At 41.6% G+C, this 26,604-nt stretch overlaps 1 protein-coding gene across 1 annotated transcript; it reads right to left on the reverse strand.

Moving 5' to 3' along the window:
- Positions 1 to 2,524: 2,524 nt before the first annotated feature.
- Positions 2,525 to 25,130, reverse strand: LOC114480214 (uncharacterized). Its single transcript, XM_028474124.1, has 5 exons — positions 24,901 to 25,130; positions 24,081 to 24,794; positions 3,389 to 3,517; positions 3,280 to 3,302; positions 2,525 to 3,189 (listed from the first exon to the last, which is right to left on the reverse strand). Exons 1-5 carry the CDS (start codon positions 24,947 to 24,949, stop codon positions 3,094 to 3,096), a joined length of 1,011 nt encoding a protein of 336 aa, XP_028329925.1. The 5' UTR covers positions 24,950 to 25,130; the 3' UTR covers positions 2,525 to 3,093.
- Positions 25,131 to 26,604: the final 1,474 nt, after the last annotated feature.

The raw sequence follows: 26,604 nt of genomic DNA on the forward strand, positions 1-26,604 counted from the left end.
TAAGTCTAAAGTTTTCATTAGTCATTTCATTTTGCCGTTTTTGTCTCCGAAAAGACTGTATTAAAATGCATTTTGTGACGTTAGCTTGGCGCTAGCGTTAGCTCGGTGCTTGTGTTAGCTCACTTGTTAGGGTTCTGCAGGTTCATCTTCATTTTCATCTCGCTTCGCCGGGTCAGACTCTGGCTCAAACATGTAAGGCTGGATGGACAAGTCTCCATTGTTGACATTTTGTAAATAACCTCTGAATAAAAAGTTTATGCACCGCTAAATAGCCGTATCTCTTCTATCAAACTACAAAAATGGCCGAGCAGGGTGGAGTTGAACCGAGTGTCACCTCTGCAACCTGTATGAAGTGTCTCATTTGCATTTAAAGAGACCGCACCAGAACGAGTTGCTCTCAGAAGCACATCAGAAAAGGGGCCTGTGGAGCTATAATAATGAGGAATTCAGACCCAAGCATTGCAGTTCTGCTTTATATAGACCACAACTGTATGATTTATATCTAAAAAAGAAGGATTTAAAACCATGATATGTCGCCTTTAAACTGAACTGGGGAAAGAACACAGACTCCATCTACAAAAAGGGCCAGAGCTGCCTCTATTTCTTGAAACGACTGAGGTCCTTTAACATCTGCAAGAAAATGCTCAGGATGTTTTGAGTCTGTGGTGGGTAGTGTGATTCTCTATGCTGTCGACTAGTCGAGTTTAGTGTGGTCTTGCAACTCTGTCTACGTGACTTTTGCCCAAGATGGCGTGCAACACAGCAAACAAGGATCCTAGTACCCCTGCAAGGCAAGGAAGCACAACATCAAGCGTTTTTCCTCAAACAGCAGCTGGAAGGCAGATACTACGGCTAATATACATGCTAACTTTAGCTCTAGTGGTAACATGTCTGTGTATTAAGCAGATTAGGCCGATCTGGAAAACATCAGCAGGTTCCGTTAGAGGGGGAAGACCGTTGTTGTGCCAAATCTGTGACCCGAAAAATCTGTGACCGGAGTTGGCGACAATTCCAACCCCTACGACTTCTCAGTGGACATTTACTCCCCCTTTAACATGATTATAATTCTTCTCTAGTCTGCATTTACTTCAGCCACTGGAGCGTCATGTTTAAATAGCTTCGAAGAGGTTTAGCTCTCTTCTTCTCTACTGCCGAGAAGCCACAGCGGTCACAGATTTCTTCAGGTCACAGACTTTGGCACCTGCTTCGGCGAAGGAAGCCGAAACTACCGTAAAAACAGCCCAAACAAAGTCTAATCGCCCGGCTCTGAGGAAGCCTTGGTGCTTAACAGTTATCGTAGACTCACGGTAGGCAAAGCAGCAGTGTTCCTGGGTTTACTTAGCTTCTATAGCATGTCCCGTGTTCCAGGGGCTGGTGGTGTTGTGCCAAAGTCTTTGAACCAAAGAATCTGTGATAGGGGGGAGTAAATGTCTGCAGTGAAGCTGTAGGGGTTGGAACTGTCACCACCTGCACTCACAGTTTTTTTTGGGTCACAGATTTTGGCACAACACCGGCTGTCTTTTTTTTGCACTCGGCTCGGCTTCGGCTTTTGCTGACATCATCGACTAGTCGACGCCAACTCGACTTGTATGCACATAGAGTCAAACTTATGTAGTCATTAAACCCCTAGGACCAGGTTGAGGGTGACAGATGCACACAGACTAAACAGACTGACTCCGTAATGCCAGTGACGATGTGGAAGTAAAACAGGACTTTGACAATGGTGAAAGAGAGGACAACGCTAACCAAGTTGAAGTCCATTTTGGTCAATGTGGCCCACCCACTCCATGATGTGCTGGTCAGCCACAGGAACATCTCCAGCACCAGGCTGATCCCACCACAGTGCACCACAGAACACTATAGAAAGTAATTTTTGCCTGTGGCCATCAAAATGTACAACTCCATACTTTAATCAACAGCTTGTGGATTGTACAGTTATTTAACAAACTCTTTAATTATGTACATTTTGATTGTTAACGTTTCTTCTTCTTCACTTGTAATAATTTCTCTGAACCTGTCTGTGACAGTCATTTCCCCCGGGATAATTTTAGTATATTCTGATTCTCAACAGCTGCTTGTGGACTGCTTTCTGCTGTAATGGTTATGGCTCAGGGCCTCGATAAAGAGTTGATTCTGGTTAAATAAGAGGATTAATACAGCCAGAGACCAAGTGTGACAACACATCCACCTGTACAAGTACTTGTCACTGTACCAGCACCAACCATGTATTAGTTTGCTGTTTGTTGCTCTTTTCCTCCTCAGTTAGGTTGAGTTCACGAGTCTGAGAAACTTAAAGTAAGTGGTTAATGTCATAATATATATAGATCCACAGACTAACACAGTGGTCTATGATCAAAGAAAAGTCTTTATTTGGTGCCATTTTTACATTGTATGACAACTTTTACAGCAATAAAATATGAAACAAAGTGTATATATTCTAAAAACCTCTAGGGATGAATATATTTTTAGGTTTGAATACAAAATGCTTTACATTTGTTTCTTTCTATATCTTTACATGGTAGTAAACACATTCCTCCTGCCTCCATGTTTGAGATCTGGTGAATGGAGAAATGCCGCCAGATATACGCAGGGCTTCTATTACTGGCGGACACCGGAGCATGACGCATCAATCAGCACAGAGCAAATGAAGCTAAACAGGAAATTAACTCCGCAATAACATATCGGGTTAATTTTCAAAATAAAACACTTAAGAGTATATTTCAATAAATACATCACCAAAACATCATAATGTGTAAAAACAAATTTGCATCCACTATATTGATTCCTCTTATACTGTAACTGCACTGTAAACTGCAGCAACTTTAATTTAGTTCATCTTTTACTAGTGCAGTTTTATCTCTTCTCTGTTGGCTAAAAAATGTGGCTATGACGAATCCAGAGAGTCCAACCTTCTTGTTCTCCTTTGTTAGGAACACTGACCTGTTTAACTGTTTATTATTGCGTTCATAGCACATACATTTAACTGCGTTCTCACACGATTATATAAATATCCTAAGAACTGCTCTGTCTCGTGACGTCACGGTCGTTCAACCGGATTGCACCGCAGCGCACTCATAACGCAACCGGTGTGGATTACTGGGCAGCGGACAGTGGGGAAAAACCGGATCGGTGCCGTAGCGCAGTGTAGACGTATCCAGTGGAAACCCCTGGTGAGCTTTGGTTGATACCCTGTTAACAATAAGAAGATTTCAGATCAGAAAAGTGCTTTCATCATTTAATGTGAGTTACTGAAGAACATGCTCAGCAGGTAAAACCTACCTCTGTGTCTGTAGCTGGAAGAGCTGGAAAGTTGTGGGAAAGAGAAAATGTTTATCACTAAAAGGCCAAACTTACAGAATCCAAAGTGAAAGTGGTTTAAGTAGCGTACCTGTGGACCTGCTGCTGTTGGCTTTAAGCATCTTGAACAACATGAAAATTATTAAAATTATTATTATAATGGAGGTGACTAGCAAAGCTCCACCCAGGCTTAATTCCAAGACCGAATAGTTGGAATCATCTGCAGAGAGACAGACAGAGGAGGTTCAGTTCTGTGTCGCATCAAAGTTTTGGGTCTAAAAACAGTAATCAGGGCTGTGTTAGCATGCTGTTTGTGCATCTCATGAGATTATTTGTGAGAAAGCCAATGTTTTGGGGAAAACAAGAAGAACAACTGATGAAATCATCATAAAAACATCAAAGTTAAGTCAACTGTTCATTAGTCTGGTAGAGCTGATTTAGAGGCTCTGGTACCGTCTCCCAGAAGGCAGGAAGCTGGAGTCTGTGTGATGAGTGGGTGGGGTCACACAATGTTGAATGCTTTGCGGGTGAGGTGGGTGTAACGGATAAACCGTTAGAGGAATAAAGGAAATACTTCTTTTGCAGGTTTGGTAAATCACATTGAGAGTGCTAAAGTGACATATTTTCATTTCTTTCCAATATTTTGTACCTTCCTCCAAAACTTTTAATTGCACATTTATTTGAGGAAAATTCATTTGATGGATTGCTGGTGTTATTTTGCTGTTTAGCAGATTGACAGCAACAAGTGTTTGTGCGTGTAGTGAAGTCAATGCGTTTATTATGTGTACAAGCCTTTAGAAACTCAAACTATTGAATTTGAATTTAAAAGGGACAATGCAAATTAATAAACAGACATACTGTAAATGAGCCAGATTTAGCCAGAAGAGGCTAGTTTTTATCTGGTGCCCCTGGCAAGATTTTAAAGGACCTATATCATCCTGTTTTTTAACCTTCCAAAGTCAACTACAGTAACATATGGTTATTATTTAACATTTTGCAAAATACTAATTTATTAAGAAATATTACTTGTTTTCTTTCAACCCGGAAGTTGAAAAGCACGGTTCCTCTGGAGCACCGCCTTTCCCAGTGTGAGTGACGCCCATTTCATGACATAGCCCGAGAGGCCCAGCGAAGCACCGCTCGCATGCCTTTGTGAACATACACGCCCACTCTCTCAGAGCTAAAGGCAAAAATCCTGATTACGCATCGAGGCGACGTGGAACATAAGCTCTGTGATTGGTCCACCTAAACCTCACTGGTCACTGCCTTTTCTCATCAACATCGCTGTGTTTCAACTTTTTGTGGAGTGATACGAGAGTTGTTTCGACAGTGGATTGAGTCAACGGGAGAACCGAGATGGACAAAAGTGCCAGAGTTTTATTTCCTTTCATGGCTGCAGCACATGAAGCATCGCCAAATGTTTTTACTGTGACTTTGTGACCTAAATTTGATAGTAAATTGTGTCGAATTTGTATCCACATGAATATTTGTATCCACCGCAATAAAATCCACAAATACAATTATGATTTAAAATTTTCCGTGCACACACAATACCTTTAACAGTAGCCTCACCCGATACCAGAATTGATTCTTCCTCATATGTAAAATTATATGTATGTAGGAGGACAAGGGTCGTTAATAATGGGTTATGTAAATGAGAATATTAATTATGATTATTAATATTAGCTCTCTGACTCCATTGACTGGTGAAACTAGTGTCTTAGGTCAAAGATCAACTTAGAGGATTTGGTTCCCTTCATGTACATAAATAATTATGAACAAAGTTACAAAATAAAGTTGTATTTATATTCTGGTGTTTTATTTGAGTCCCTGTGAGATACTTTAACTATAATTGTGTTCTTTCTGTAACCAATCATCAAACAGTTTGACATGTTGCAGCACTTCTTACCTTTGAGCTCCAGTTTGGTTCCTTTTCCAAACACGATGCGTCCACACACAGTAACTGCACAGTAGTAGGTTCCAGCATTAGACTGATCCAGGTTGTTCAATGACAGGTTGTAGACACAGGTGTGTTTTTTATTGGTTTTCCTCTCACACTGATCACTGTTGTCACTTTGGGTGTAGATGAGACTTGGATGATGATCCTCAGAGTTCTTGAACCAGTAAACACTGGGTTCTCCACCACAGCTCTCAGTGGATGCTGTGCACTTTAGAGTCACTGAGTCTCCTGGATGGATTGTCTCAGAGTCTGATTGTTGGACCAAAGCGTTAAATGAAGAATTTGCATCCTTTACAAAAACAGTGGTTCCCTCTGAAAACTCCAAGCTATAACTATGCATGGATTTAGCACAGTAGTAAGTAGCTGAGTCAGAAACTTGGAGATTGGAAATTGTTAAGATTAAACTATAACTATTTTTCTCTGATTTAAAACGTTTTTTGTCTTTAAACTCATCATGAAAAGTTCCTTTTTTGTCATATGAATGGTAGACAGATGTCATTTTTGGTTCCTCCCTCAGAGACTGCTTGTACCAGAAGAACATAGATTCCAGAAATGTGCTCTCCTTATTTAAACACCGAGTTACACTGTCACCAACATAAACTGAAATCAAACGTCGCCACTGATACAGAGACGAGGACGATGATTGACAGGTTTCTTGAGCTGAAACATGGAGAAAAGCAAACACACCATCATTCACAGCTGAAGAAAAGTCTGAGTCTCTACAAAGTGAAGAGTATAAAGTTAAAGTGTCAGAAAGAAAACTCACCGATGCTGAGCAAACAGATCAGAGAGAGGACAAAGTGTGCACAAGTCATGGTGCTGGAATTCTGGGGTTGACAGGAACTGAAGCCGCTCTTAAGAACAAGGATTACACTTGATTGGTCGGACTGAAGTGACACTTCACGCCCAACTAAGGAAACATCATCACATGTTCACTGGTAGCTTTGATGTCAGCAGGTTCTGTACATGAGCAGATTCACTGCATCCACTGATACAAGACTTTTATATTCAACATCTGGATGGAAATCACAGTAAATACACATTAGTCACTAAGAAACACACACAGCTGATGATGATTGTGTTAATGATTGAAATGGTTCAGTTTTTTCAGTCACTAATGAAAAACAATTTTTGATCCACCTTTTAGCCAAACAAGTAAAACATTTAAAAAACATATTTATTGAGGAAAGCCTGATATCTCTATCCATCTCCCATTGGGTTGTGTCTTTCTAAACTCTATGTAGTTTGAGCTCCTCGTTTAGCAGAAAGTACTGAGACATAATGAAGGTATTAAACATTTTAATCCATTTGATTTTGTTATTTAGTAGATCTATTTTTAGATATTTGAGGGTCTCTGAGAAACAGTGCATGCATATGTACATCCTGTTAAAACCACAACAGCAGCTTTACCTACTGAAAGCAATGAGTTTTATTTTTTTTTTTTTAACCATCTTAGGTTATATTTTTCAAGTGAGTGAAGTGTGGGGTGTTAATGAAGACCTGGAGGTAAAAAGTCTACTTAAAGAACAACTAAACCCCCAAACGTATGAAATAGTGTTGTTGATTGATCTTAGTCACACTCTTTACATTTTATTTACAGTAATTTGACTTGACATTTTGTTGTAAAAATTGTAAAGTGACTGCCTTCTATGGGTTGTAAGCCAGTTATTACAATCTAAATTTAGTGTTTCACTACAAATAGTAGGTTGTGATACTTTAGTGGTTTGATTTGTCACAAACCAGCACTCTATGCTCTGTGTCTCCTATAAAAACTGATGAGAGCGACTTGTACTTCCTGTTCTCTCAGCTGTCTATGTAGAGAAGCATTGATGGAACAGCTGCTTGTTGACTGCTTTCTGCTGCTGTGATGGTTATGGCTGTGTGCGTCTATTAAGAGCTGATTCTGGTCTACTTAGAGCATTCATCAAGTTGTGTGTTTACGTACAGCCAGAGACCAAGTGTGACTACATATCCACCAATAAGTCACGGTACCAGCCTCAACCATGTATTAGTTGTTTGTTTTTATATTCGGCCAAATATTGCAAAAAAAGCCATATTCAGACTTCAGTTTAATGAGTTAAAAGCAAGGCCGAATAGTAGCGTGTGACGCAATCAAACAACGTGCGGTGATTTTGAGTCAGAATAGTGTGTGCGTGTTGCTGCAGCAGCAGAGCAACAGCTCCTGGTTTCCACACACAATCACAGCCAGACGCTCTCCTTTCCGCTCTCCGTCACCGCGTAAAATTTGGAAGCCGTCCAATTTTACAACCGAGTTCATTGTTAGCGCTGTGAACCACGAATCCGTAAACAACTGCATTGTTTCTTTCTCAGTTCACAAGTGATGTAGGGTCTCGCTGCATAGGCTGGCGTAGCATTAGCACATAGTGCTAACAGCTAATGTGTGTGAACAATAGCTGTGGCTCCAAGCAATGACTCCCAACACAACAGCAGAAAAAGTAGTGCAGTTTGGGCGTCCAGTAGTGTAGTTTGCATTTACATATATGGCAATAAAGTATGATATATATTCTGTATTGTACCGCAGTGTTGTTTTAGCTCTTGGCTAGTTGAAGAGGGAGGAGCTCACATGCTAAAGCATACCTGTCAAGTATCCCGTTTTGGCCGGGAAACTCCCGTATTTTACCCCTCTTTCCCGCCATCTTCCCGTATTAGCATTTTCCTGTAAATATCCCCTATTTTAATGTTGTAATAATTAAAAGATGCCTTACTAAACTGAACGCCATCACTAGCCTCGCGAGAACTGCCACCTGAAATGGCCTGAGTGGCAGCTCTCGCGAGATTAGTGCCGACAGTGGCAACAAACCCGGAAACAACTCAGAAAAGAGATGATGAATAAAAGAAGACGTTCCAGCGAAAAAAAACAAAGAACTCGTTTAAATACGTTGTAAAATGAGACACAAAGTTTACCTCCGTAAAGAGCATTAGATGTGACACAGTTACACGTTCTGTTTGATTAGTAACTCAGATTTTAACGTCTCCCACAGTGGAAGGAACAACGTAAGTCAGCATGAAAAATCAGCCAATCACAAGCTTCACAAATCTACCCTCATTTCAAAAAGTGTTAAAAAATGTAAAGTGTAATAAATGTGTCTAATAAGTCATTAGTGAATACCAGAGAACCACATGAGTGAGCATGAGAAACTAAAAGAAAATATCTATTGAAAATAAAATGTTAATGTCTAACTTAAAGAAAAGCAATGTGAAATTAACAGTAACTATTCAACGTGTTGACTTGTATATAAACTGTAAGTATAATAAATAAACACATGCTTCATATACACATTTATGTTTTTATTTAGGCTGTTTTATAATTTAGGAATTAGGGCTGGGCAATATATCGAGATTCAAGCTGTATCGCGTTTTCTATTTTTGCGATTTAGAAAACTATAATATTTAATATATCAATATACAGTATATGTATAATAGCTTATTATGTATCAAATACTAGTTTTAGGAGTCACTGCTTTTACTTCTCAGAACAACATGTAAAGCTGCACACATTGTTCAGCTGTTTGTTAATAAATGTCCCTGTGTGGCATTTTGCATCAGCAAATTTAACCCAGAATTGTCTTTCTGGTCAGACTTCATTTGATAAAATTATCTAGATTTATATCGTATAAGTTTTGGTCCATATCGCCCCGCCCATGTAGGAATGTTCACAGCATTTCAATGTTAATAAAGGTCGACCGACCAGATTCTAATCACATAGTAAGTGGTTGATAAGTGGGTATTTTAGATTTAAAATATAAGGGATACTGGAGCTTGGTTGGGCGGGTGGGACGGCTCGTAGTGGGCGCCAGCAAATTTCCCTTATTTTCAAATCCAAAACTTGACAGGTATGGGCCTAAGGGATGTATATCACTGTAGCAAAACCATTATAAAGTAATTTTTTTCATCATACCTCCCCTTTCATGCACTTTAGTTTATTTTTGGAATGCATGTTTTGTTTTATTTGAAGGGCTAATGTAAATGAAAAACTTTGTTGTGCTTTTTATGAAAAGCAAAGGCTACTGAAATATTTAGAAAATGTCACAATATTCAATAAACATTTACTTTTTTTTAAAAAACATGTCTAAAAATGTATTCTAGGCTATTTATGCACTATTGAAAAAAAAAAAGTGAAAAACGTAACTGCTTTCGGTGTTCGGCCAAGCGTTTATATTTTATTCGGCTTCGGCCACAAATTTCATTTCGGTGCACCCCTAAACAAAACATTTTCCTATAGATTCAATCCATAACAACTGTTTGAAGATCAAACATTGAATGTGCCATCAATGTTCATAGTCTTTGTTTTTTTGTTTATATGAGAAGGTATTAAATCAAGTAACAAATTTTATTTTCTAGAAACCATCCATCCATCCATCCATCTTCTCCCGCTTAGCCGTTTCCAGGTCGCGGGGGCAGCACCCTTAGTAGGGAGGCCCAGACTTCCCTCTCCCCGGCCACTTCCTCCAGCTCTTCCGGGGGGACCCCGAGACGTTCCCAGGCCAGCCGAGAGACATAGTCTCTCCAGCGTGTCCTGGGTCTTCCCCGGGGCCTCCTTCCGGAGGGACATGCCCTGAACGCCTCACTAGGGAGGCGTTCAGGGGGCATCCTAATTAGGTGCCCGAGCCACCTCATCTGGCTGTTCTCGATGCGGAGGAGCAGCGACTCTACTTTGAGCCCCTCCCGAATGACTGAGCTTCTCACCCTATCTCTAAGGGAGAGCCCAGCCACCCTACGGAGGAAACTCATTTCGGCCGCTTGTACCCGTGATCTTGTTCTTTCGGTCATGACCCAAAGTTCATGACCATAGGTGAGGGTTGGAACGTAGACCGACCTGTAAATCGAGAGCTTTGCTTTTTGGCTCAGCTCCCTTTTCACAATGACGGACTGGTGCAGACTCTGCATCACTGCAGACGCCGCACCAATCCGCCTGTCGATCTCTCGCTCCATCCTTCCCTCACTCGTGAACAAGACCCCGAGGTACTTGAACTCCTCCACCTGGGGCAGAACCTCATCTCCAACCCGGAGAAGGCACTCCACCTTTTTCCGGTTGAGAACCATGGACTCGGATTTGGAGGTGCTGATTCTCATTCCGGCCGCTTCACACTCGGCTGCGAACCAATCCAGTGAGAGTTGAAGTTCACGGTATGTTGGAGCCAACAGGACCACATCGTCTGCAAAAAGTAGTGATGCAATACTGAGGCCCCCGAACCGGACCCCCTCAACGCCCTGACTGCGCCTAGAAATTCTGTCCATAAAAGTTATGAACAGAATCGGTGACAAAGGGCAGCCCTGGCGGAGTCCAACCCTCACCGGAAATGATTTCGACTTACTGCCGGCAATGCGGACCAGACTCTGACTCCGGTCATACAGGGAACGAACAGCTCCTATCAGGAGGTTCGATACCCCATACTCCCGGAGGACCCCCCACAGGAATCCCCGAGGGACACGGTCAAATGCCTTTTCCAGGTCCACAAAACACATGTGGACTGGTTGGGCAAATTCCCATGACCCCTTAAGGACCCTGCTCAGGGTGTAGAGCTGGTCCACAGTTCTACGGCCAGGACGAAAACCACATTGCTCCTCCTGAATCCGAGGTTCAACTATCCGGCGGACCCTCCTTTCCAGTACCCCTGAATAGACCTTACCGGGGAGGCTGAGGAGTGTGATCCCTCTATAATTGGAACACACCCTCCGGTCCCCCTTCTTAAAAAGGGGGACCACCACCCCGGTCTGCCAATCCAGAGGCACTGCCCCCGATGTCCACGCGATGTTGCAGAGTCGTGTCAGCCATGACAGCCCCACAATATCCAGGGCCTTGAGGAACTCCGGGCGGATCTCATCCACCCCCGGAGCCCTGCCACCGAGGAGCTTTTTAACCACCTCGGCAACCTCAGCCCCAGAGATAGAAGAGCCCATTCTCGGGTCCCTGGGCCCTGCTTCCTGATTGGAAGGCGTGTCGGTGGGATTGAGAAGGTCTTCAAAGTATTTCCCCCACCGATCCACAACGTCTCGAGTCGAGGTCAGCAGCGCACCATCCGCACCATACATAGTGTTGACGGTGCACTGCTTCCCCCTCCTGAGACGCCGGATAGTGGTCCAGAATCTCTTCGAAGCCGTCCGGAAGTCGTTCTCCATGGCCTCACCAAACTCCTCCCATGTCCGGGCTTTTGCCTCGGCGACCCACAGGCCAAAAAGGCCCGGTAGGACTCCTTCTTCAGCTTGACGGCATCCCTCACCCCCGGTGTCCACCAACAGGTTCGGGTATTGCCGCCACGACAGGCACCGACTACCTTGCGGCCACAGCACCAATCAGCCACCTCAGCAACAGAGGCACGGAACATGGCCCACTCGGACTCAATGTCCCCCGCCTCCTCCGAGACATGGTTGAAGTTTTCCCGGAGGTGGGAGTTGAAGCTCCTTCTGACGGGAGACTCTGCCAGGCGTTCCCTGCAGACCCTCACTATACGTTTGGGTCTGCCAGGTCTAACCGGCATCCTCCCCCACCATCGGAGCCAACACACCACCAGGTGGTGATCAGTTGACAGCTCCGCCCCTCTCTTTACCCGAGTGTCCAAGACATGCGGCCGCAAGTCCGATGACACGACTACGAAGTCGATCATTGAACTGCGGCCTAGGGTGTCCTGGTGCCAAGTGCACATATGGACACCCTTATGCTTGAACATGGTGTTTGTTATGGACAATCTGTGGCGAGCACAGAAGTCCAACAACAAAACACCGCTCGGGTTCCGATCAGGGGGGCCGTTCCTCCCAATCACGCCCCTCCAGGTCTCACTGTCGCTGCCAACGTGAGCGTTGAAGTCCCCCAGCAGAACGAGGGAATCCCCAGAAGGAGCACTCTCCAGTACTCCCTCTAAGGAATCCAAGAAGGGTGGATACTCCGAGCTGCTGTTTGGCCCATAGGCACAAACAACAGTCATGATCTGTCCCCCCACCCGGAGGCGGAGGGAGGCTACCCTCTCGTCTACCGGGGTAAACTCCAACGTACAGGCACTAAGTTGGGGGGCAAGAAGTATAGCCACCCCGGCCCGGCGCCTCTCACCAATGGCGACTCCAGAGTAGAATAGAGTCCAACCCCTGTCGAGAAGGCTGGTTCCAGAGCCCTTGTTATGTGTCGAGGTGAGACCGACTATATCTAGTCCGAACTTCTCTACCTCGCACACAAGCTCAGGCTCCTTCCCCGCCAGAGAGGTGACATTCCACGTCCCTAACGCTAGCTTCTGTAGCCGGGGATCAGATCGCCAAGGCCCCTGCCCTGGACGACTGCCCGATCCACACTGCACCGGCCTCATATGATCCCTCCTGCGGGTGGTGGGCCTATGGGAGGGCGGGCCCACGTCGTCGTTTCGGGCTTTGCCCGGCCGGGGCCCGTGGGCAAAGCCCCGGCCACCAGGCGCTCGCACTTGAGCCCCAACCCCAGGCCTGGCTCCAAGGTGAGGCCCCAGTAGCGCCAATCCGGGCGACGTGAACTGCCTTTGATTATTATCTTTCATATATGGCCATTGAACCGCTCTTAGTCGGACCCGTCACCTGGGACCTGTTTGCCTTGGGAGACCCTACCAGGGACATTAAGCCCCCGACAACATAGCTCCCAGGATCATTCGGGTACTCAAACCCCTCCACCACGTTAAGGTGGCGGTTCATGGAGGAGTTTTTTCAAATTTGCTGCGGGTGCGCTCGTGGGGGACTATTACAAGTGAAGAAGAAGAAACATTAACAATCAAAATGTACATAATTAAAGAGTTTGTTAAATAACTGTACAATCCACAAGCTGTTGATTGAAGTATGCAGTTGTATGTTTTGATGGCCACAGGCAAAAATTACTTTCTATAGTGTTCTGTGGTGCACTGTGGTGGGATCAGCCTGGTGCTGGAGCTGCTCCTGTGGCTGACCAGCACATCATGGAGTGGGTGGTCCACATTGACCAAAATGGACTTGCTATAGAAGCTAAGTAAATCCAGGAACACTGCTGCTTTGCCTATCGTGAGTCTACAATAACTGTTAAGCACCGAGGCTTCCTCAGAGCCGGGCGGTTAGACTTTATTTGGGCTGTTTTTACGGTAGTTTCGGCTTCCTTCGCCGAAGCAGGTGTTGTGCCAAAGTCTGTGACCCGAAGAAATCTGTGACCGCTGTGGCTTCTCGGCAGTAGAGAAGAAGAGCGCCAAACCTCTCCTTAGCTATTAAGGAGCTATCTAAACATGACGCTCTGGTGGGTGAAGTAAATGCAGACTAGAGAAGAATTATAATCATGTTAAAGGGGGAGTAAATGTCCACTGAGAAGTCGTAGGGGTTGGAATTGTCGCCACCTCCAGTCACAGATTTTTTCGGGTCACAGATTTGGCACAACAGCGGTCTTCCCCCGCTAACGGAACCTGCGCTGCTGATGTTTTCCAGATCTGCTTAATACACAGACATGTTCAGGTTCAGGTGACTTTATTAATACCCGTAGGTAGATTTGTTTTGCAGTGAAAAACAGAGGATGGCATCTACATTGACATTAAAACAACAGACCACAAAGCACTGACAAAAACAGACAATTCACAACACGATTGTTGTTGGGGAAGATTTTAACATTCTTCCTGGGAATAATCATGTCTCTATGAAAGTCAGTTTCTCTGAGCCTGTCTGTGACACAGTCATTTCCCCCGGGATAATTTTAGTATATTCTGATTCTCAACAGCTGCTTGTGGACTGCTTTCTGCTATAATGGTTATGGCTCAGGGCCTCGATAAAGAGTTGATTCTGGTTAAATAAGAGGATTAATGAAGTTATGTGTTTACATACAGCCAGAGACCAAGTGTGACAACACATCCACCTGTACAAGTACTTGTCACTGTACCAGCACCAACCATGTATTAGTTGGCTGTTTGTTGCTCTTTCCCTCCTCAGTTAGGTTGAGTTCATGTGTCTGAGAAACTTAAAGTAATTGGTTAATGTCACACTATATATAGATCCACACACTAACACAGTGGTCTATGATCAAAGAAAAGTCTTTATTTGGTGCCATTTTACTTTGTATGACAAAACTTTTACAACAATAAAATATGAAACAAAGTGTATATATTCTAAAAACCTCTAGGGATGGAAATTTTTTTAGGTATGACTACAAAATGCTTTACATTTGTTTGTTTCTACATCTTTACATGGGAGTAAACACATTCCTCCTGCCTCCGTGTTTGAGATCTGGTGAATGAAGAAACCATTGGAGTTGCATAAGTCAGATTGTCTGAGCTTTGGTTGATTCCCTGTTAATAAGAAGATTTCAGATCAGAAAAGTGATTTCATCATTTAATGTGAGTTACTGAAGAACATGCTCAGCAGGTAAAACCTACCTCTGTGTCTGTTGCTGGAAGAGCTGGAAAGTTGTGGGAAAGAGAAAATGTTTATCACTAAAAGGCCAAACTTACAGAATCCAAAGTGAAAGTGGTTTAAGTAGCGTACCTGTGGATCTGCTGCTGTTGGCTTTAAGCATCTTGTACATGAAAATGATTAAAATGATCAATATAATGGAGGTGACTAGCAAAGCTCCACCCAGGCTATATTCCAAGACCGAATAGCTGGATTCATCTGCAGAGAGACAGACAGAGGAGGTTCAGTTCTGTGTCACATCAAAGTTTTGAGTCTAAAAACAGTAATCAGGGCTGTGTTAGCATGCTGTTTGTGCGTCTCATGAGATTATTTCTGAGAAAGCCAATGTTTTGGGGAAAGCAAGAAGAACAACTGATGAAATCATCACAAAAACATCAAGGTCAAGTCAACTGTTCATTAGTCTGGTAGAGCTGGTTCAGAGGTTCTGGTACCGTCTCCCAGAAGGCAGGGGGCTGAAGAGTCTGTGTGATGGGTGGGTGGGGTCACACATAATGCTTTGCGGGTGTAACAGATATACAGTAAGAGGAATGAAGGAAATACTTCTTTTGCAGGTTTAGTAAATCGTATTGAGAGTGCTAATGTGACATATTTTCATTTCTTTCCAATATTTTATACCTTCCTCCAGAACTTTTAATTGCACATTTATTTGAGGCAAATTAATTTGATGGATTGCTGATGTTATTTTGTTGTTTAGGACAGCAACAAGTGTCTGTGCGTGGTGTGAAGTCAATACATTTATTATGTGTTCAAGCCTTTAGAAACTCAAACTATTGAATTTGAATTTAAAAGGGACATTTTAAAAATTAATAAACAGCCAGAGTTAGCCAAAAGAGACTAGGTTTCATCTGGTGCCCCATTTTAAAGGACCTATATCATCCTATTTTTAACCTTCCAAAGTCAACTACAGTAACATATGGTTATTATTTAACATTTTGCAAAATACTAATTTATTAAGAAATATTACTTGTTTTCTTTCAACCTGGAAGTTGAAAAGCACGGTTCCTCTTGAGCACCGCCTTTCCTAGTGTGAGTGACGCCCATTTCATGACATAGCCCTAAAGCCCCAGTGAAGCACCGCTCACATGCCTTTGTGAACATACACGCCCACTCTCTCAGAGCTAAAGGCAAAAATACTGATTACGCATCGAGGCGACGTGGAACATAAACGCTGTGATTGGTCCGCCTAAACCTCACTGGTCACTGCCTTTTCTCATCAACATCGCTGTGTTTCAACTTTTTGTGGAGTGATACGAGAGTTGTTTCTACAGTGGATTGAGTCAAAGGGAGAACCGAGATGGACAAAAGTGCCAGAGTTTTATTTCCTTTCATGGCTGCAGCACATGAAGCATCGCCAAATGTGTTTACTTTGACTTTGTGACCTAAATTTGATAGTAAATTGTGTCGAATTTGTATCCACATGAATATTTGTATCCACCGCAATAAAATCCACAAATGCAACTATGATTTAAAATTTTCCGTGCATACACAATACATAAACAGTAGCCTCACCTGATACCAGAACTTCCTCAAATGTAAAATGATATGTACATAAATAATTATGAACAAAGTTACACAATAAAGTTGTATTTATAATCTGGTGTTTTATTTGAGTCCCTGTGAGATACTTTAACTATAAATGTGTTCTTTATGTAACCAATCATCAAACAGTTTGACCTGTTGCTGCATTTCTTACCTTTGAGCTCCAGTCTGGTTCCATTTCCAAACACGATGCGTCCACACACAGTAACTGCACAGTAGTAGGTTCCAGCATTAGACTGATTCAGGTTGTTCAATGACAGGTTGTAGACACAGGTGTGTGTTTTATTTGTTTTCCTCTCACACTGATCACTGTTGTCACTTTGGGTGTAGATGAGACTTGGATGATGATCCTCAGAGTTCTTAAACCAGTAAACACTGGGTTCTCCATCACAGCTCCCAGTGGATGCTGTGCACTTTAGAGTCTCCTGGATGGATTGTCTCAGAGTCTGATTGTTGGACCAAAGCGTTAATGAAAGAATCTGCAACCTTTACAAAAACTGTGGTTCCCTTTGAAAACTCCAAGCTATAACTATTCATAGATTTAGCACAGTAGTAAGTAGCTGAGTCAGAAACTTGGACGTCGTAAATTGTTAAGATTAAACTGTATTTTTCATTCTTCAATGTAAAGCGTCTGTTGTCCTTAAACTCATCGTGAAAAGTTCCTTTTCTGTCAAATGAATAATGGATAGATATGAGCTTTGGTTCCTGCCTCAGAGACTGTTTGTACCAGAAGAATAGTGGATTACCACCATCATCATCATCATATAAACACTGCAGAGTTACACTGTCACCAACATTAACTGAAATCAAACGTGACTCCTGATGCAGAGACGAGGAAACTTGAGCTGAAACATGGAGAAAAACAAACACACCATCATTCACAGCTAAAGAAAAGTCTGAGTCTCTACAAAGTGAAGAGTATAAAGTTAAAGTGTCAGAAAGAAAACTCACCGATGCTGAGCAAACAGATCAGAGAGAGGACAAAGTGTGCACAAGTCATGGTGCTGGAATTCTGGGGTTGACAGGAACTGAAGCCGCTCTTAAGAACAAGGATTACACTTGATTGGTCGGACTGAAGTGACACTGCACGCCCAACTAAGGAAACATCATCACATGTTCACTGGTAGCTTTGATGTCAGCAGGTTCTGTACATGAGCAGATTCACTGCATCCACTGATACAAGACTTTGATATTCAACATCTGGATGGAAATCACTGTAAATACACATTAGTCACTAAGAAACACACACAGCTGATGATGATTGTGTTAATGATTGAAATGGTTCAGTTTGTTCAGTCACTAATGAAAAACAATTTTTGATCCACCTTAGTCAAACAAGTAAAACATTTAAAAAACATATTTATTGAGGAAAACCTGATATCTCTCTCTATCTCCCATTGGGTTGTGTCTTTCTAAACTCTATGTAGTTTGAGCTCCTCGTTTAGCAGAAAGTACTGAGACATAATGAAGGTATTAAACATTTTAATCCATTTGATTTTGTTATTTAGTAGATCTATTTTTAGATATTTGAGGGTCTCTGAGAAACAGTGCATGCATATGTACATCCTGTTAAAACCACAACAGCAGCTTTACCTACTGAAAGCAATGAGGTCGGTTTTATTTTTTTTTACCATCTTAGGTTATATTTGTCAAGTTAGTGAAGTGTGTGGTGTCAGAGACCTGGAGGTTAAATGTCTACTTAAAGAACAACTAAACCCCCAAATGTAATTCTGTATGAAATAGTGTTGTTGATTGATCTTAGTCACACTCTACATTTTATTTATAGTAATTTGACTTGACATTTTATTGTAAAAATTCTAAAGTGACTGCCTTCTATGGGTTGTAAGCCAGCTATTACAATCTAAATTTAGTGTTTCACTACAAATAGTAGGTTGTGATACTTCAGTGGTTTGATTTGTCACAAACCAGCACTCTATTCTCTGCGTCTCCTATAAAAACTGATGAGAGCGACTTGTACTTCCTGTTCTCTCAGCTGTCTATGTAGAGAAGCATTGATGGAACAGCTGCTTGTAGACTGCTTTCTGCTGCTGTGATGGTTATGGCTGTGTGCGTCTATTAAGAGCTGATTCTGGTCTACTTAGAGGGTTCATCAAGTTATGTGTTTACGTACAGCCAGAGACCAAGTGTGACTACATATCCACCAATGTGTCCTGGTACCAGCCTCAACTATGTATTAGTTGTTTGTTGTTCTTCCTGCTCAGTTATGCTGAGTTAATGTGTCTGATAAACTTAAGGAGGTGGATGAGAACATCTGGTCTCAGGTGTGTGTGTGAATGATCATTGTGTGTGAATCCCCATCTGTGTCTGTCACTGTGGTCTCCCTGTCTGTCTTTGTGTTTGTCGTTATCTATCTCCAACTCTGTGCATGTGCAGCTCCCAATGCCCATAATCAAAGATTTTTCACATTTCCTATCAAGACGCACGTCAGCCAATACCTCAGATGTAGGGATTCTGTGAAGAGATGCATGATTTCTGAACTTTAACTCCACAATAAAGCCACAAATATGTATTTTTTCCTAACTCTCTCTTAACAGACTTTCACAAGTTGTGGATTCAAATTCCTCTCCTACTTCCAAAACTGCTCTCCACAGGTGATCTTTCACATTTGATGCCTCTTCATTCAGGGCTTTTATTCCTCTTTCCCCCCAAAGGAACATTAAACACATGTTTTTTTTGGAATGCAGGGACAGAACATTTTTCCTATAGATTCAATCCCTATCAACTGTTTGAACATTGAATGTGCCATCAATGTTCATAATCTTAGTTTTTTTTGTTTATATGAGAAGTTATTAAATCGAGTAACATCATCTTTTATCTTCTAGAAACATTCCTGTTTTATGTATCTAACTAAAAAGCAAGGAACGTGTGTGTGTGAGCGTGGTGTGTGTGGTGCAAATATCTCCCCGATGCGGTGCGAGTTCGACCTGAATCTTAGTCAATGGGTTTCAAATACCCCAAATGTGTGTATCTGTTATTTTGGAGTAATTTGGTCATTTCAAAATGTTTATTTTCATTTTATTTTACTTCTGGACGGCCCCGAAATGAAACCTATTCAGCTTTTGACCTCAGAGTGTGAGGGGGCGCTAGCGCACCATTTATATCTATTTCACTGCACAGCTTCTCACCCGAGCAAGAGTCACGTGTGCGGCCAGAGCCAATCGCTGCGAACACAGCAAAGCAGACACGGACTGTAAACACACGAGCGATAGAAAAGAAGATAGTTTAGACTGAAACACGGGAGCTCTCTGAATAGATCATTTGAAACCATCAGCCACTGGTGAGTCTTTTACAGACACGTTTCCCAACCCGTTCAATTCTCCATCTGGAAAACTGCAGATTCTCTGTGGTGCCGTGCATGGAAGCTAAGCTCTGACCACTCGGTTCAAAGGTAAAAAAGTTATTTTTGCTTTTAAAAAAAGACAGCCGAATTGTAGATAATACTTTAATATACTTACTCACTCATGTAGTTTGAGCTGTACGTTTTGTTTTGTGCAGTTTTGTTACTTTTCTTAATGGCGCTACAATGTCTATGGAGTTTGGTTATCAGCGTCTCAAACATTTCCCGGGAACACACACACAGGGTAATAAATAAAACAAAATAAAACAAACTAAACAATTTTTACACAGAAAGTACACAAATTGACTCCAGAATCACTCTATAATGGCAACCAAAAACACTTACACAAAACATTTACAAAAAGACAACTGAAAGATAAAAAAACACACACAATGACACACATGCATTACAGAAAAATACACCAAGCAACAAAAACATAATAATGACTCGATACACAAAACTAAATATTTATACAAAAAAAATACACAAAATGACAACAGATTCACACTCCAATGGCAACAAAAAACTATAATTTGTGTTTAACTCATTCAGTGACAGCCATTTTCAAAATTTCTATCCACTCAGTGCCAGCCGTTTTAGAGCATTTTGACTACTTTTTAAAGACCCACAGAATATTTTGTACTATGACAATTTCTGTTTCTAGCTTGTTTCGTTCTTCTGTAATCAGTAGTTGAATACAGGCAAGTTTAACACACCGCCAGTTTGTGACAAAAAGCTGAGAAAAAAGGCTTTTTCTGAGAAAACCTACTAGTGACCTTGAAGCAATTTTTCTTTTGCTTTAGGGACACTTCACATTAATTTCCTCATATGAAATTACAAAAACAACATTCAGACCGGGCTTTTGATGGCAAAATTATTATTATTTTGCTTTCTAGGTCAGAATTGAATGTATTTCTTACTGTATTTTGGCCTTCCTCCAAGTCTCTCCCCCGTCATTCTCCACACATGCAATTTCCTCCTCATCCCGGACATGCCGGGTGTCAGCGCTTGACCCGTTTTTTTTTTATCATTTTCTCTCACCATCGCGGCACTCTCAATAGTCCACTTAGGTTCCACACATGCTCTGGTCTAGTGTGAGCTGCTGTGAGCTTCAGCATCAACTCTCGTAGCGCCAATTTCTGTGTCATAAACTCCTTTCCTCTCCCTCTGAGCTCTGCCCATTATGGATGATTTCTCATCCAAAGGTGCGCTGCTGCCACCTGCATGTCACCAGTTGGTCAGTACATCATGGTACAAGTTAGATATTCACCGGAGAGCTTTGTCACACTGTCTCCTAGCAACCCCCGATAACACAATTTACGTCTATAGACGTGAATGACACTCCTCGTTACTAGACCAATTCATGTCTATAGACGTGAATGACACTCCTCGTTACTAGACCAATTCATGTCTATAGACGTGAATGGCACTCAATGAGTAAATAGTATGAGAAAAGTCAAATATTTTAAGATTGAGGAAATCATTTCGTCTGTGCTTTGTGAAACCCCTGGAGTCCATGATTTTTCCTGTTTTTTTAGTTTCAGTTTTTGCTCATCAGAACACAGAGCAAAACTCAGCAGACAGAGATGAGCAAAGTTTGATTTGAGCATTTGTTTTTTGAGGTTGGGCTTTGTGCCAGGAAATGTGAAGAGGAAACGAGGGCTCCGGCCACAGGAGAAGACGAGGTCAAATGACATAATAAGGATTACACCACTGTTCTTAAAGATAAGGTGAGATGCAGTTACATTGAGGAAAATCTGAAAGAATAACCACTTTTCAACCATTTAATGAGGATTGAGTGGCAATGATTCTTGAGGGAGGTATTTTGGGAAAGAACTTCCGACAGGAGGCTTTATGACTAACACAGTATGATTATTCCTCTGGCTGGGAATGCCTGGTAAATTTGTTGTGGTTCTTTTTCAGTGGGTTTATGTTGATTTAGATCTTGAGTTAATATTTAGTCAGTCTGTTGATCTGTCTTTCTCTGTCTGTGAGTCAGAGTATCTTTATGTCGTAATATACTCCCAATCTTGCAATCTTTGTGAGTAGGTGTTAAGTTTCCTCTCCTCCTCCCTCATGTCTCTACCGAGGTGTGTACCCAATCTCCTGATTACCTTCCCTGCACTATGTAAGGTGTGCTAGTGCACAGAATGCTTGCTAAGTCATTGTCACATAAACCTCACCTGGTTCTGTCAGTGTTGATATCTTGGTCAGTCTCTGGTTTAATTATTTTTTAGTTGTAAGTACTTTTTGTTCTTTACGATGTGACGGAATGAAAATAAGCAGTTTATTTATTTGGCATGGCAACAGCTGGAGGTCTGGATCATGAGTGGGAGCTTAATGTGTCCATACATACCTTTCTTTCCAGGCTATTGAACACACCGCTGTATTGGCTGCATTTCAATAATTTAGCAATTCACGTAAAGGCCGCACTGTGACATAGGCTGCACCCTATTGGCTGATGCGGGTGCCCTTCAAACGACTCGGCCAATCAGAACGGGCAGGTAGGCGGGCTGCTGTACTCCTGTTAACAGAGGTTTCTGTGGATTTTGATCAGTTTCAATGGACGAGTTTATATCTCCAAATAAAGTCTCCTCCTCACTGCCCCACGTCTGCATATCAGTACATTTACAGCTTTTTATGATCACTTTTTACTGGAACCAGACTGATACACACCTCCTGATGAACGAATTTAACGTGGTTGTTTGCCAACTTTATGCTGTTTATTGTTTATTTCTATCGTAAACCGACTGTTTTTTACTTTATCCGGAGTATTTCAGCGCTCGCTCTCTCTCTTTTTCTTTCTCCCTTCGTGTGTGTGTGTGTGTGTGTGTGTGTGTGTGTGTGTGTGTGTGTGTGTGTGTATGTAAACAATCAGCAATCTTAATTTATATATAAATATGTAAATAAAAACAAATATTCAACAGATGAATGACTTCTGCTGTCACTCGCTCCCACGCAATTTCCCTCCACGATCCTACGAACCATGATTTCTCCATCCTGAGTTATTAAAGCTGTGAGTGCTTTTACTTTCCGCACTTTATCCGAAGCTCATTATTGAACGTTCAGTTCACCGTGATGTTCAGTGGCTGTTACAGTTAATTCATTCCGCTGTGGGGAACTGTCAGTAATATTCTGTCTCCTAACACCCGCTTTCACTGGACACGTGTGTGACTGAAAAATCCACACATAAAGCACACCGTCACATTGGCCACACCCTCAACTTTAAAAGAAAAAAATAATGTCCTATACGCCAATGACGTTACATAATACCATAGTTACAGATTTCATAATCCTCCATAATATGTGTTTAAAAAAGTCTTTATTAGGTGTGTTTTACTTACTTTTAATAGTATGTTACTGTGACATTTTTACAGCAATAAAATACAAACGGTTCTAAACAAAATAAGTATTCAAAAAACTCCTGGGATGAACAATGTTTAATGTTTGCTTATTTCTCTCAGGCCTGAAATTTCCAAGAATGGTCAGATTTTGTTCTCCCGCTTCAGACTGATGTAAACTGATGTTTAAAATGCCATTTTTATAAAATAATCCCATTTTACATTTGGTTGTTTCTACATCTTTACATGGGAGTAAACACATTCCTCCTGCCTCCGTGTTTGAGATCTGGTGATTTGAGAAACGATCGGTGCTGCATAAATTACATCGTCTGAGCTTTGATTGATACCCTGTTAACAAGAAGAAGATTTCAGATCAGAAAAGAGATTTTATCATTTAATGTGAGTTACTGAAGAACATGCTCAGCAGGTAAAACCTACCTCTGTGTCTGTAGCTGGAAGAGCTGGAAAGTTGTGGGAAAGAGAAAATGTTTATCACTAAAAGGCCAAACTTACAGAATCCAAAGTGAAAGTGGTTTAAGTAGCGTACCTGAGGATCTGCTGCTGTTGGCTTTAAGCATCTTGTACATGAAAATGATTACAAGGATCAATATAACTAAGGTGATTATCAAAGCTCCACTCATGACATACACCAAGACCCAATGTTTAAAACCATCTGCAGAGAGACAGACACAGGAAGTTCAGTTCTGTCACATCAAAGTTTAGAATATGAAATGCTGCACAACAAATCACCCTTCAAGGAACAATAAAGTGAAGATGACATTTTGTAACTAAAAGCAATAATCAGGGCTGTGTTAACATGCTGATCATACCTCCCACTAAACTATCAGACAGAAAGTCAGTAGTGCTTTAACATACATGATCTTACATGTTCTGACAGTGGTGCAAATATTTCATATTGATTTAAGGCAAATGCCTTGAATAGTTTACTAGTGTTATTTTACCTGTTTGATAACGTAATATTTGGTAGGAGATCAAATGCCTATCTTTGCATATGCAGTCAAGTCAGCATGTTTTTAAACCTTTGAATCTCAGACCATTTAATTCTTGTTAAACAACAAACGTGTATTTAAAAAATGGTACTTAATCCACCTGTGAGGGACCTACTTTACCCTGAATGTTTTCTTTATGTAACCAATCATCAAACAGTTTGACCTGTTGCAGCACTTCTTACCTTTGAGCTCCAGTTTGGTTCCATTTCCAAACACGATGCGTCCACACACAGTAACTGCACAGTAGTAGGTTCCAGCATTAGACTGATTCAGGTTGTTCAATGACAGGTTGTAGACACAGGTGTGTGTTTTATTTGTTTTCCTCTCACACTGATCACTGTTGTCACTTTGGGTGTAGATGAGACTTGGATGATGATCCTCAGAGTTCTTGAACCAGTAAACACTGGGTTCTCCATCACAGCTCCCAGTGGATGCTGTGCACTTTAGAGTCACTGATTCTCCTGAATGGTTTGTCTCAGAGTCTGATTGTTGGACCAAAGCGTTAATGAAAGAATTTTCATCTTTTACAAAAACAGTGGTTCCCTCTGAAAACTGCATGTGAAAACGATTCATAGATTTAGCACAGTAGTAAGTAGCTGAGTCAGAATCTTGGACGTCTGAAATTGTTAAGATTAAACTGTGGTTTTCATTCTTCAATGTAAAGCGTATTTCGTCCTTAAACTCATCGTGAAAAGTTCCTTTTCTGTCAAATGCAAACTGGGTAGATATTAGCTTTGGTTCCTGCCTCAGAGGCTGTTTGTACCAGAAGAATAGTGGATTACCACCATCGTCCTTCTGATAGAAACACTGCAGAGTTACATTGTCACCAACATTAACTGAAATCAAACGTCTCTCCTGATACAGAGACGAGGACGATGATTGACAGGTTTCTTGAGCTGAAACATGGAGAAAAACAAACACACCATCATTCACAGCTATAGAAAAGTCTGAGTCTCTACAAAGTGAAGAGTATAAAGTTAAAGTGTCAGAAAGAAAACTCACCGATGCTGAGCAAACAGATCAGAGAGAGGACAAAGTGTGCACAAGTCATGGTGCTGGAATTCTGGGGTTGACAGGAACTGAAGCCGCTCTTAAGAACAAGGATTACACTTGATTGGTCGGACTGAAGTGACACTGCACGCCCAACTAAGGAAACATCATCACATGTTCACTGGTAGCTTTGATGTCAGCAGGTTCTGTACATGAGCAGATTCACTGCATCCACTGATACAAGACTTTTATATTCAACATCTGGATGGAAATCACTGTAAATATACATTAGTCACTAAGAAACACACACAGCTGATGATGATGTTAGATAATGAAGCTTTATTAATGTGCTGAGATGACATTTTACACTTTTTTAGGATCTATGTTTAAATACAGAAAGTAAATTTATTTCTGACACTCGTAATGGATTTTTTTTTTAAATCTAAATGGAATGTGGTTTAAATTACTTTTAATAGTCCTAATGTTTGATATTTGCTTTTGAAGGATTTGATCTGATTAATTTCACACTCTTGATAACAATGATCCTGTACATTGTATTGTGTGTATGGAGACTTGTTGCTCTTTTTGCTTCACTTTGAGCATCAAGTCCTGAGATATTATGAATATCAAACATGTTTACAGTTATTGTGTCATGCTCACTTTACATTTATTTCCTGTGTATTTTGAAGTGTTATTGGTAGGACGTATTAGTAGAAAAACACACATTTTGTATATGTTGGTCTGTGAGAGACGGTGCATACACTTTTACATCCTGTCCAAACCACAGTAGCTGCTTCACTGACTGAGAACAGTGAGTTTTTAGTAAGAGCTCAGTTTGTTTTCTGCTGTTAACGTGATGAAAGGAGAGCTTTGATCCACACAGCTACAGAGGACTACCATCAACATGTCTTCATGGTTCAGCTCTTCCTGAATGACATGTCAGCCTGTTATTCACACGCTTAGAGCCTCATCATATATGATCATAGATATGTAAATGTTAGGAGATGGTTGAGGTGGTTCTAGTTTCTGATAAAGAAGCACTGGCAGGCTTCCTTAGTGAAGTGGTTTAGACATGTGAGAGAGGAAAGCTCAGGGTCAACCTAAGGCCCATTGAAGTGTTTCTATCTGGTCTGGGATTAACTTTAGATTCTCCTGGAAGAGATGGTGGTAGTGGTTTGGAGATGCTTGTCTGGGCTTCATTGCTGAGGCTGTTGTCCTTCCAAACTGGACCCTAATGAGCAGATAGTGACGTGTATGAGTGTTTGTGATAATCTAGAGATATAGTTGGTGCTGAGGAGCCAAAAGATGAGCTAATACTGAACTTAAAGAGGAAGTAGTTTGTTACGTACAGAGCTGCACAGACCGACTGCTCACTGTCATCATTTCTAAAGGTTTCCATTAATGAACAAAGGATGGATGTGGAATGAGAGCTGAGTGGTCAGTGGTGACCAATAGAGGATAGATGAAGATATGCTGATAGAGTATTTAAAACCTGAGTTGACAAAAAAGCTGTTATTTTGTTTTGTTTTTTAGCCCTGAATCATTAATGCTTCTTGCAGTTATGCATAGAGTAGAACAGTGGTTATTAAACCTTTTCAGCCCACGACCCCCAAAATAAAGGTTCCAGAGATGAGGGTCCTCCACTGTACCTGAAGGTGGTTGAACACGGACATGAACATTGAAGAACAGTCATATGGAGACAGAGCCATCAATGAG

This window comes from Gouania willdenowi, chromosome 18 (assembly GCF_900634775.1).
Source record: "Gouania willdenowi chromosome 18, fGouWil2.1, whole genome shotgun sequence".
In the NCBI taxonomy this organism is placed as follows: Eukaryota; Metazoa; Chordata; class Actinopteri; order Blenniiformes; family Gobiesocidae; genus Gouania; species Gouania willdenowi.